Source organism: Vulpes lagopus, chromosome 1 (genome assembly GCF_018345385.1).
Source record: "Vulpes lagopus strain Blue_001 chromosome 1, ASM1834538v1, whole genome shotgun sequence".
NCBI classification, from domain to species: Eukaryota; Metazoa; Chordata; class Mammalia; order Carnivora; family Canidae; genus Vulpes; species Vulpes lagopus.
The window spans coordinates 123,738,302-123,750,775 of NC_054824.1; the positions used below are offsets into that span (position 1 = coordinate 123,738,302).

General features: G+C 36.4%; 1 protein-coding gene across 1 annotated transcript in view; it reads left to right on the top strand.

The window, feature by feature from the left end:
• TAF4B (TATA-box binding protein associated factor 4b) overlaps window positions 1-12,474 on the top strand; it is a 126,009-nt gene that overhangs the window by 18,697 nt on the left and 94,838 nt on the right. Inside the window, exons 4-7 of the mRNA XM_041726875.1 lie at window positions 2,729-2,890; window positions 2,993-3,115; window positions 6,651-6,740; window positions 9,684-10,298. Of these exons, the coding sequence (XP_041582809.1) occupies window positions 2,729-2,890; window positions 2,993-3,115; window positions 6,651-6,740; window positions 9,684-10,298 (990 nt within the window). The remainder of the gene's footprint in view (window positions 1-2,728; window positions 2,891-2,992; window positions 3,116-6,650; window positions 6,741-9,683; window positions 10,299-12,474) is intronic.

Consider the following 12,474-nt stretch of genomic DNA (forward strand, 5'->3'; position numbering starts at 1 on the left):
AAGCCTGACCTGGGACTGGATCCTGGGTCTCCAGCCGCTAAACCGCTGATCCAGCCGGGCTGCCCTCCCTCTCTTCTTAATTAATAACTCTGCTAGTCTTGGTAACTTAACTGGTAGTGTGACCAGATCATCATCCCTGAGAGCTCTAAGGTCCTAATCACCATGCTTTTTTGAGGAAAGAGTTGCTCTACTTGTCCATAGATCATAACAGTTGGGCGAAGAAATGCCAGCAGGCGCTAAAATGGATCACCTGGATTCACCACACTTATTCTTTTCAGTCTCCATTGTGTGCTAGCAACCCTACCTATTCCAGATGCCAGATCAATTACCCCTGCCATGTGAATGATTCTTTACTGCTGTTCCTGGACAAAGAAACCTGAAGTGCCCAGGAGGCAGCCATAGTGTCTAGTTTATGGGAACTCTTGCTGTGTCCTCTGGTGCCCCCTTTGGACAGAAATGGGAAACACAGGGTCCCCCATTGTGTCTGTAGGAATGATGATAAGTGGTTGCCTTCATCCCTCTACTCCTCAGTTCCTTGGTTTTCATGTATTTGTCCTATTGGAGACATAGTACCATAAAGAATTTTTTTGATGCAGTTTACACTGAATCTTGGAGGATGGAATTCCAACTTCATTGAGGATTTATTGCCTCTGCATTTGCACTTTGCCTGTGCCTTCTGCAGGATGTTCTTTTTTTTTTTTTTTTTTTTTTTTTTTTTTAGGATGTTCTAATACTTTACTAGACTGCCAGCTTCTAGGTCATGCCCCCCAGACATTCACAGTCAGTGCCGGTGTGGTCTTGCAAAGCATGGAAATAGAATGGGCTGGGCTACCATATCTGGAGTTATGAATTAGTTTAGGGTGGTCCACCCATTACTGAAGTGGGATTATGTAGATAGAGTAAGACTGGGATTGTGTACCTCCTTGTGTCTCTGAAGAGGAAGAATTGGCATGGAAGGTGCAGATATCTGGTAAGATACAGCCAGTAGCTATATTAGGGCAGATTTTGTACTAGAGACAGTAAAATATTGGTAAGGAAAGTAGAAATGCCATAAATGCTTCCTCTGTTCACAAAAAAAATAGAATACTTTTCCTCAGCTAACGTTTCATTGAGTCTTATTTTGCCTCATAAGGGAGAGGAACTCTGAGGTTCCCTGAGGGTCCAGAAAGGTAATCATAACCATCAGCTAAAGTTTTAGATTATACTTTCTTTAATATAGTAGTACAAGGAGTTAATGGCAGGGTATAAATATAGATTCACTGAAGAAAGAGTGTTTAATTACTGTAGATTAACCTGAAAAAGTTTATTAGACAGTCTCCAAAAGGATTCAGAGAAACTGCACCGTAGTTGTCCTTGGAGAGTAAGACTGGGGCTAGGAATAGGAAAGAGACTCATTTTCATTGTTGCCTTGAGATCTACTTATACTTAATAATATTTTACTAAGGGGCAATTTTTAATTTTACTTTTTTTGCTTAACATTTCATCCTTCATTCTTGTCTTCATTAATCAAGTGATTTTAAACTTCTTCGCACTTTTACTCTTAAAGCATGCTTCATCTAATATATGCTCCAGTTTTTCTAAAGTTTGAAATTCTGGTGTACATTTGAATTCACTTATTGTGACTGTTACCAAAGTAAATTTTCTTGAAGGTGATTGCAGCCTGACCTTTTTGGGTTGTTATATGCCTGTAGAATATAAGTATTTAAATTAAAATGATGATGCAGCGTTCAGTTTTCTGGGTCAGTTGTAAATACTGTTGTTTCCCCTACCTCCTCAAACTTGACTCATGTTCTGTAACTTTCAGTGTTTGTTTTAAAATAAGATTGTTGCTTTATCTCAGTATAGTTTTCTAAATTACTGCCTGTTGTATTAAACTTTGTATCCTGCAGGTGGTGCTATAATCACTTCATTTCGATAGAAGGTTGAAGAAAAAACCAAAATTCTTTTCAGCATGAAAATAAGATACTACAGTTTGTAATATTCATTGTGCTTACTCTATTAATAGTCTACATAAAAGCAGCTTGTCTGAATATAAGGTGGTCAGTAGATCTCTCTGCTTTATAGTTAAAAAAATTATGGAACAGGTATTCTATATTTTCATATAAAGACTTACTATTTCAAATTATTCTTAGAGAAGTATTAATAATGTGTTTTGGGTTTTTTCCCCAAGATTTTATGTATTTATCTTAGAGTATAAGCAGGGGATAGAGGCAGAGATAGAGAGGGAGAAGCAGACTCCCGCTGAGCAGGGAGCCTGATGTGAGGCTCGGTCTCAGGACCTTGAGATCAAGACTTGAGCTAAAGGCAGATACTTAACTGACTGAGCCACTCTGGCGCTTCAATATTGTGTCTCGAGGACCATGCACGTGGTACTGTTTTTTTGCAAACAACTCCAGGAAAGTAGGGAGGTACCATTTCTAGCCTTGATTTTTTTTTTTACAGATTTTTTTACAGACAGGAATCAAAGGATTAGCAAGGTAAGTAACTTGCTTGAGGTAAACACTCTTTAGGTGTCAGTGAAAAGTAGGAAGGTAGATGAGAATGAAACCCAGATCTACTGAAGTTTGGAGCTCTTACAACAGTGTTCCATTGCCTTAGACTAGTAGAGCATAACGTGAAAGAAAAGATGTCAGGATCCATTTGTAGTCTGGTAAATGTGAAAAGAGGCACCCGCTGTGATACATATCATAGTAATACATATCTAAATGTGCACTACTTTTAATTTCAGTCTGTAGCTGTGCCAACCAGTGTTGTCACAGTTACTTCTGTAAAGCCCTTGAATTCTGTAACTACCCTGAAGCCTTCAAGTTTGGGAGCATCAGCTGCCCCATCTAATGAGCCCAGTCTTAAAGCAGAGAACTCAGCAACTACTCAGACAAGTCTTTCTCCGGTAAGCTCCACCTTCTACCTTATATGAATACAGCTCTTTACAAATTTTCTTGAATTCTGTTTTCCAGCTAACATTTCTGTTTGTTTATATTTCTCTATTTAGGCAATGCTAGAAAATGTGAAGAAGTGTAAGAACTTCCTTGCAATGTTAATAAAACTAGCTTGTAGTGGATCACAGTCCCCAGAAATGGGGCAGAACGTGAAGAAACTGGTGGAACAACTTTTGGTAAGTTAGTATTTATGGAAGCTTAAATTCTGTAAGAATTTGTAGAACATGTTTTAAATGATACTTACCTATAAATGAGGTTTATTTTATTTTTTTAAAGATTTTATTCATTTATTCATTAGAGACACAGAGAGAGAGGCAGAGACACAGGCAGAGGGAGAAGCAGGCTCTATGCAGGGAACCTGACCATGGGACTTGATCCCGGGTCTCCAGGATCAGGCCCTGGGCTGAAGGCGCTAAACCGCTGAGCCACCTGGGCTGCCCTAAATGAGGTTTGTTTTAGATGGGTTTTTCGATAAGCTTTTGTTTCTTAATTTGTAATGATAGATAGCAAATGTGAAACAAGTAAATCTATTATATATTATTTTTTGTTACTTTGGCTTAAAAAGGGCCTTGTAGAATGGTGCCTGGGTGGCTCAGTTGATGGTCTGACTCTTGATTTTGGCTCAGACCATGATCTCAGGGTCCTAGGATCGAGCCTTGTATCAGGCTCCACACTCAATAGAAAGTCTGCTTGAGGATTCTCTCTCTCTCTCTCTCTCTCTCTCTCTCTCCCTCCCTCTGCCCCCACCACGTGTGTTCTGTTTCTCTCTAAAACAAATAAATAAATCTTCAAATAATTATTTTATCTTTTTATTTCATTTTATTTATTTATTTTACAGAGAGAGGAAGTGCATAAGTAGGGGGAGAAGCAGAGGGAGAGGGAGAAGCAGGCTTCCTGCTGATCAAGGAGCCCAATTCAGGGCTGGATCCCAGGACCCTGGGATCATGGCCTGAGCTAGAGGCGGATGCTTAACCAACTGAGCCACTTAAGTGCCCCGAAAAAAACTTTTTTTTTTTAAATAAAAGGGCCATGAAGAGAAGGTTTACTATTTGGTCAAATAAAAAATTGTTAGTAGAACTGCAAATACAGAAAGCCAGGCTATCAGCAAATCATGAAATTTAGTTCTATAAATCCCAACGGAACCTGTGGAAGTAAGTTAACTTTCTTAAGTTTTCTTTTCTATAAGATGAGAAGAGTAATAAATGTGATGATCTTTGAGTTCCAAGTTCCAAGATGCTGTGGTTTTTAGGATCAAATTATACATCATTCATTTTTTATATCCTCTTTCAGGTAAATTGCTTAGATACATTAAAGCAGATGAAGGGGGGAAATTAACAAATATTCCATATTATAAAAAAAAACAAATATTCCATATTATATGCTTAAGAAATATGCTGAGGGTATAATAGACAAATTCAAATTTGGATTTTTTTGAACTACTAAAATCTACAGACTTCTCTGATTATCTAATGAGAATTTGGGGTATTTTTTGTACAAAAATGGTCACTTTTTCCCAGCAGAAAATGTGTATATTTCAAATATAGTAAGGAAAACAAGTATAATTTACAAATATTAAAATACCTTCTTTACTACTGGGTTGTTTTTCTTTTTTCCTACCTGTAATTTGTTAGAAGTAGAGCGTATTTGAAATGGTTCTTTTTCCACCTGGGAAAACTATTTTAGGCATTTAAAATTATAAGTCGTATAAACAAGTATTTAACATTCAAGCATTTTTAAAAACTTATATTTTTAATTTTTTTTAAAGATTTTATTTATTCATTCATGAGAGACACACAGAGACAGAGAGAGAGAGAGGGGTAGAGACACAAGCAGAGGGAGAAGCAGGCTCCATGCAGGGAGCCCAATGTGGGACTCAATCCCAGGACTCGATCCCAGGACTCCAGGATCACGCCCTGGGCCGAAGGCAGGCACCAAACCGCTGAGGCACCCAGGAATCCCCCAATATTTTTAATTTTTGATTGAAGTTGACATACAATATTTTGTTACTTTCAGGTGTAGAACATAGTGATCCGGCAATTATATATCTTACAAAATACCACAAAGTATGGTTACCCCATCTATCACCATAAAATGTTACTGGCTTACTGGCTATATTTCCTATGCTTTATTTTCATCCCTCTGATTTTATCTTATAGCTGGAAGTTTTCCCTTATTTGACCCTTCACCCATTTCGTCCATCCCCTCATTCCTCATCGGTTTGTTCTCTGTGTCGTATCTGTTTTTGTTTGTATTTTTTAAATTCTACATATATGAAATCTTATAGTATTTGTCTTTCTCTGACTTATTTCTCTTGGCATAATACTCTCTAAGTCCATCCATATTGCAAATGGCAAGATCTCATTCTATTTTATGGCTAATATTTCATTGGAAATATAACTATAATATAATAACACATAGCCATTGTGTTACTTCAATTTTTTAATTTTTGAGAAACCTTCATACTCTTTGCTATAGTGATTGCACCAATTTACATTCCTGCCAAAAGTGCACAAGGGTTTCCTTTTCTCTACATCCTTGCCAACACTTATTTCTTGTCTTTTTGATATTAGCCATTTTGACTGGTGTGAGGTAGGAGTGCCTGGGTGGCTCAGTCCATTGACTGATGTGGGTTTGATTTGCATTTCCCTGATGACTGGTGATGTTGAGCAGCTTTTCATGTGTTTGTTGGCCATCCTAAGTCGTCTTTGGAGAAATGTCTATTCAGGTCCTCAGTCTATTTTTTAATATTTTTAATCAGATTATTTTTGGTAATGGGATTGTATGAATTCTTTATATATTTTCGATATTAACCCCTTATCAGATATACATTTGCAGATATCTTCTCCCTATTCAGTAAGTTGCCTTTTTGTTTTGTTGATGGTTTCCTTTACTCTGCAGGCGCTTTTTAATTTGATGTAATCTCAGTAGTTTGTTTTTTATTTTGTTCCCTTTGCCTGAGAACATATATCCAGGAAAATATTGCTAAGGCTGATGCCTAGAGGTTACCACCTATGTTTTCTTTTAGGAGTTTTATGGTTTTAGGTCTCACATTTATGTCTTTAATCCATCTTGAGTTTATTTTTGGGTATGGTTTAAGAACGTGGTCCAATTTCATTCCTTTGCCATATAGCTGTCCATTTTACCTAATACCGTTGATTGAAGAGACTATCTTTTCCCTCATTGTATATTCTTGCCTCCTTTGTAGTAGATTAATTGACCATATAACTGTGGCTTTATTTTTTAGCTCTCTATTCCATTGATCTCCTTGTCTGTTTTTGTGTCAGTCCAATACTGTTTTAATTATACTATAGCTTTGTAGTATAGTTGGAAATCTGGGATTATGATATTTCCAGCTTTGTTCTTTCTCAAGATTTCTTTAGCTGTTTGGGGTCTTTTGTGGTTGCACACAAGTTTTAGGATTATTGGTACTAGTTCTGTGAAATGTGCTGTTGGTATTTTGATAGAGATTGCATTGAAACTCTAGATTGCATTGTATAGTATGGACATTTTAACAGTATGCATGTTTCAGTCCATGAATATAGTATATGTTTACATTTAGTTGTGTCCTCTTCAGTTTTTTTCATTAACATCTTACAGTTTTCACAGCACAAGTAGGCCTTTTACCTCCTTAAATCAATCATGAAATGCACACCTTTTCTCTTTTAAAATATTTGTAAACCTAAAAATATTTTTCTTTCTCCTGTTCCTTAGGATGCAAAAATTGAAGCAGAAGAATTTACTAGGCAACTGTATGTTGAACTCAAGTCTTCACCTCAGCCTCACCTAGTTCCTTTTCTTAAGGTAAAGTTATATGTTACTTTGAAGAAATTATTTAGGTTAAATTACCTTAAAATAATTTTTAAAAATAATTAGAAATCTGAATATTTCAATATGATAGCCATGTAAAGATTCTAACAGTGTAGGAGAAAGCTCTTAATGTTGTAATCTGTTAAGATTAGGAACATTCATAATCCACATTCTTTGGATTGGAACACTTTGGGAAAACAGAAGTAACATCATTCATGAACATAACTTAATGATTATATTGGTAAAGCTTACATCTTCAAGGGGGTCTTGACTTTTCCTTTAAGATAGGGCCTTTTGCTTTGACCTAATGACTCATACTCTCCTAAAAATAGTAAATAATGCCAAATTTAGTGGGAAAGCTCTTAGTTTAAAAATTGATTTATACTGTTAATAGGCATATTCCTTTCTAAGATTTGTTGAATTAAATAGGATTTTGACATAGAGCAGTAACTTTGATAATGAGACTATCAGATTTTTTTTTTGGATACTCAGAAACTGAAGAGGAATCAAATTGAAAATTTAAGTCATTAAAGAACTGGAATTATATTGAACACAGAGTCATCCCATAAATTTTGAAATAATGGAATGAGGAATTGCCTTATAAATAATTGGTTTAGGGGCACCTGGGTGGCACATTCGGTTGATGTCTGACTCTTGCTTTCAGCCCAGGTCATGATCTCGGTTTTTAGAAGATTGAGCCCAAGTCAGACTCAGTGTGAATGGAGTCTACTCAGGATTCTATCTCCCGCCCCCTCCCTTTCCCACTCATGTACATGTGTGTGTGTGCGCTCTCTCTCTCTCTCTCATAAATAAATCTTTAAAAAAAAAAAAAAAGAACTATTTGGTTTAATTGTCTAGGGGAGATGAAAGAGGTGCCACAAAGAGGTGCCACAGTGAAAGACTCCTTTTGGCTGCCTCATAAAAGAAGAATGGGAAGGGAAATGAGCACCATATTTTCAGAGGGATATTAAAATAGTGGAAACTGTCACTAGGAGGGTGAGCACATTGATTAGAAGGGTGCCAATCAGGTGATATAAAATGTGGTTGAAGAAACTGAGAATGTTTTACCTAGAAGAGACTTGGTCTGATGAAAGGGAGGTTGAAGGTTCAGCATAATACCTAATATCAAATGACTAGTGCCTTGTTTTTGGTTGGCCCTCTTGATTAAGAAGTTAGAAGCAGTTCTTCTTGGGTCCCTTTCAGTGCAAAAGTTTTGTGAGCTATAAGTTGTCTACATGGCATTGACAACTCTTGAATTTATCTATATTTCATACTCACTGAAGATATTGTGAGGGAGAAGGGAGAAAATCAAGTTCTTATTATGCATCCTGTGCTTTGCTAGATACTTTACTTTTAATTTGTATTTTAATTTACTTATTTTTCTTATCAGTCTTTTGAGAATACTAGATGCTAGATATAGTATTTTCCATTTTTAGAGATAAAAGACTGTTTAAATCTACTAATTTTTTTTTTAAATCAAACTCACAGGTCCAGAATTTATCCTATCTGACTCTATTTACTATGTAACACCACCTCTAAGTTACCAAATATTACACCACAAATTTTTTGTACTTTGTATATATTTTCTAAGGACCTATTAAGCCTTGCAATTTGTTTGAGAATTTTTTTCCCCTTCATCTTTGACAGCTTTTGGACATTTAAGCATTTGAGCTTAATTCTGGCTAACCAAGAGATAATTTAGACATACATTTTTGTAATTGTTTCTTTGAGTCTAATTATTTTAACATTTGTTCCAATTGTATTTTTCTCAGGACCCCTTCATATTAGGTTTCTAGCTAAATTTAATCAAATCACTTCATTTATTCATGTATCTCCAAAACAGTTTGTTTTCTACCATGTTGAAAGTTTGGATGAAGATCATGAGAGACTCTCTGCTTTTAATTTCCTTTGTTACCATTTATATACATATTTGAAAACCTTCAGAGAGGAGGGTGCCTGGGTGGCTCAGTTAAGTGTCTGCCTTCAGCTCAGGTCATCATCTCCAGGGTTCTGTGATTAAGCAGTAGGCTCTCTGCTCATGGGGGGTGTCTGCTTCTCCCTCTCCCCTTGCCCCTCCTACCTTTCTCTTTCTCAAATAAATAAACTCTTTTAAAAAAAAAAAAACCTTCAGAGAAGAACTTCTCAATCCTTTTTAATAAAAAAAGTAAAGGAGCAAGTAAAAGGAAAGGAAAAACAGTGGTTCTCTTTTGCTTCTTAAATAAAGGCAGTCTGACTTAATTGTGTCAAAGCAGGGAAAGCTTCCAAACAGCCTTTGAATTTACCAGAAGATAACCTACTATCTACCTCCTTTTCCAGTTTTTCTCCTTACTCAAAAATAAAAAGAAACAAAACCCCCAGGGATGAAAGGCAAGATTTCTACTTTTTAACTTAAACTGCTTTTACTCTTTTAGAAAGATAAAAGGAGAGAGACCAACTTAAAATCCCGTCAGAAAATATTCTAGCTCAATTAAGGAAATCGACCTTGTTTGTCTGCATTTTGTTTTGTATTCATTTTATTTTTATTTAAAGACTTTCTATCCAAAGTTTGAAAGTTGTTTAACAAAAACTTTTTTTGTTTAGATTCTATTGTCATATAAACTTATTGATACAAAAATTATTAATGATCAGTTATGGAGCATAAGTAAATACAAACAAGTATGACACAGTGTTTTATTTTACCAAATTGATGTTGAGGATATAAAATAAGTTTAATATGGAGAGATAGTTTCATATTGAAAAATAAAGCACTTTTGGGCATTAAATTGATTATATTCTGGATATTGGGAGGATATAACTACCAAGTGATACCAGATTTCCTCAACTGAAGTATCTGATATACTTTTGATTTATGTTGTAAAGCTGTGAGATACAGAGTAGTTCTATTTTACTAGCAGCTAATTTGTTTAGTTATCAGGTTCTTTTCTCTCCTGTTTCTAGAAAAGTGTGATTGCCTTACGACAACTCATGCCCAACTCCCAGAGCTTTATTCAGCAGTGTGTTCAGCAGACCTCTAATGAGGTAGTCATTGCTACCTGTACCACAACGGCAACAACATCCCCCGTGGTGACAACAACAGTTTGTTCAATCCAGTCAGAAAAACCCGTCATTGTTTCTGGAGCAACAACACCCAGTACTGTGTCAGTGCCAACTCTGAATCCACTTGCTGGTCCAGGGGGAGCAAAAACTGGAGTTGTGACACTTCATTCTGTGGGTCCAGCTGCTGTACCAGGAGGAACAACAACTGGAACTGTTTTGCTTCAGACTCCAAAACCACTTGTGACATCTATACAGAACACAGTTACAGCAGTCTCACTTCAACCTGAAAAGCCAGTTGTCTCTGGGGCAGCAGTCACACTGGCCCTTCCATCAGTAACATTTGGAGAAACCTCAGGAACAGCTCTCTGTCTTCCGTCTGTGAAACCTGTTGTTACGTCTCCTGGGACCACATCTGACAAGGCCGTCGTTGCCCCAGTCCAAATCAAACTTGCACAGCCGGGTCCTATCCTTTCACAGCCAGCTGGTGTTCCCCAGACAGTCAAAGTCAAACAACTAGTGAGTAACATTTTGTTTCTTCATCGGTTTCTTCTTTGAAAATTTCAAACATTCGAAAAACTAACAAGACTAGTAAAGTGAGTCCCTGAGTGTCCTTGACTGAGTTTGAATAGTTAACATTTTTTTCACATTTTCTTAGTCTCTCCTTCTCTGTTCACACACACAGGCACACACAACTTTTTCCTGAACCATTTGAGAATAATTGCATATCTCATGACATGGTACCTCTAAACTAAGTACTATGTATCTCTTAAGGAAAGGGGCTTTTTTTTTTTTTTAACATAACAGCCACATAAACTTATTATTCACACTTGAAAAGTTAATATGGTATAATTTTCCCAGTTGTCCCAACAATGTCCTTTCCTTTATAGCTAATAGTGTCCCTTTTTCTGATGTTGTTTCTGATAAAGAACTGCATATTGCATCTACCTGTCATTTCTCTTTAGGCTCCTTTAATCCAGAACAGCTCCCCAGCCTTTTGTGGTTGCTCATTCTGTTGTAATAGTTAAGTACCCAGGATAGTTGTTTTGCAGAATGTCCTTTGTTTATTTCCTCAAGATTAGATTTAGACTAAATCTTTTTGGCAAGGTTATTGCAGAGGTAATGTTATGGTAACATTTCTCAAGAAAAATGTGCTAAGGGGAGAGAGAAACGGGAATAGATGAATATGAAGTTATGTTTTTCTTCAAGCTTGGGAGGTTCTTAGGTAAAAGAAATTTTAGCTGTTTATCAGTGTTGTTGACCTTAGAGATAAAACTGTCAGTTATTTTATCAGCAAAAATGGGTTTTATTTGGGAATAGTGAAGAATTAAAACTCAAGACAAGCAAGATATGGCAAAACCATAGGCAGATCTGGAGAACAAAGGAGAATAGCCTTGTACAGCTGAAAGGGGAAAGTTGGGAAGGGCTTGTTATAAACAAAAGTCCATGGGAGTAAACCAAAGTGTAGTGGCTTCTCATTGGCTGAGTTATGACAGTCTCTTATTGGCTGGGCTGTTGCTGGGCAAGGTGAAAATCTTTCTTCCTCTCTTTCTGTTGGGGTCTGCAATTGATGACTAGCTATAGGCTATGAGGGTTTCCCCTTCTGGCCTCTTAACTCATTTTAGTGAGGTTTTCCTTTATTTTCACAGTGCTTAGAACATTCTAGTTTATTCAAAACAGACTGAGAGTATTATTAACCTGTGAGAGATAGTATATGGTGAATTAATTAAAAAACACATTTCTTAGTAAACTCGCTTATCTTGTGCTATAACAGAGCTAGCTGTTCTTTTAATTTTTGGTAATTGCCCTTGTTTTCTATTATAAATCTTTATGTTAAAGGCTGTGTTGAATCTCATTGTTGTAGTTTATTCTGCTTCTGGGAATAATAAAATCTAAGTAAATTTTCCAGCCTTATTGTCTAATCAGGGGAAAAGGTTAATATCTGTGGATGATTGTGTTTGAGCATATTGGCATAGGATGAAAGGTGGAAGATCAGTTTGGATAGTAGTTAAACTCTCGGGTAGGAAGTAATGTCATTTCCTGGGTGCTAATCATTTTTCATCCCTTTCTACTCTGGGTCTGATTTTCGAATAGAGAAATGTTGCCTGCCTTGCAGAGTTTCTCTTGGGTTGTCTGAATTTAATCTCAGAGATGAAACCTTTTTAGTAGCAGTGATTCTTAAACATCAGTCTGAGCAACCAGCTTTGGGAACCACCGAAACAGGGTAATTGCCTCAAGGAAAAGCCTCTTTTTGGTAGCACTGAACAGAATTGAAATCTTTTTTATGGGTCATATGTGATTCTTGAATCAGTGCTAATCTTTATTAAACATCTCTATTAGTTCCGGAAGTGAAATAACACTTTATAGCTATGTAGAGTTTTAAAAGCATGTTATATATTAACTGTGGGTTTTTAAATAATTTTATGATGAAGAAAAGGCAGGGAGAAAACTAAGAATCCGGAAACATTAAGCGACTCACTCATCCACTGGCACACAACAAGTATTGGATCTCAGATTAAAACCCAGTACCTGTCTCTCCCATTAGGATGTGGTACTCATGACAGGAACTTTTGTTTCTAGAGTGTCCTGAAACAGGAAAACTGTGTGGTAATAATATCTTGACAGTGTTTATATTCTGTATGTTTGACTTGTTATACATTAGAAACAATTTCAATTAAGAAAAAATGTAACTGAT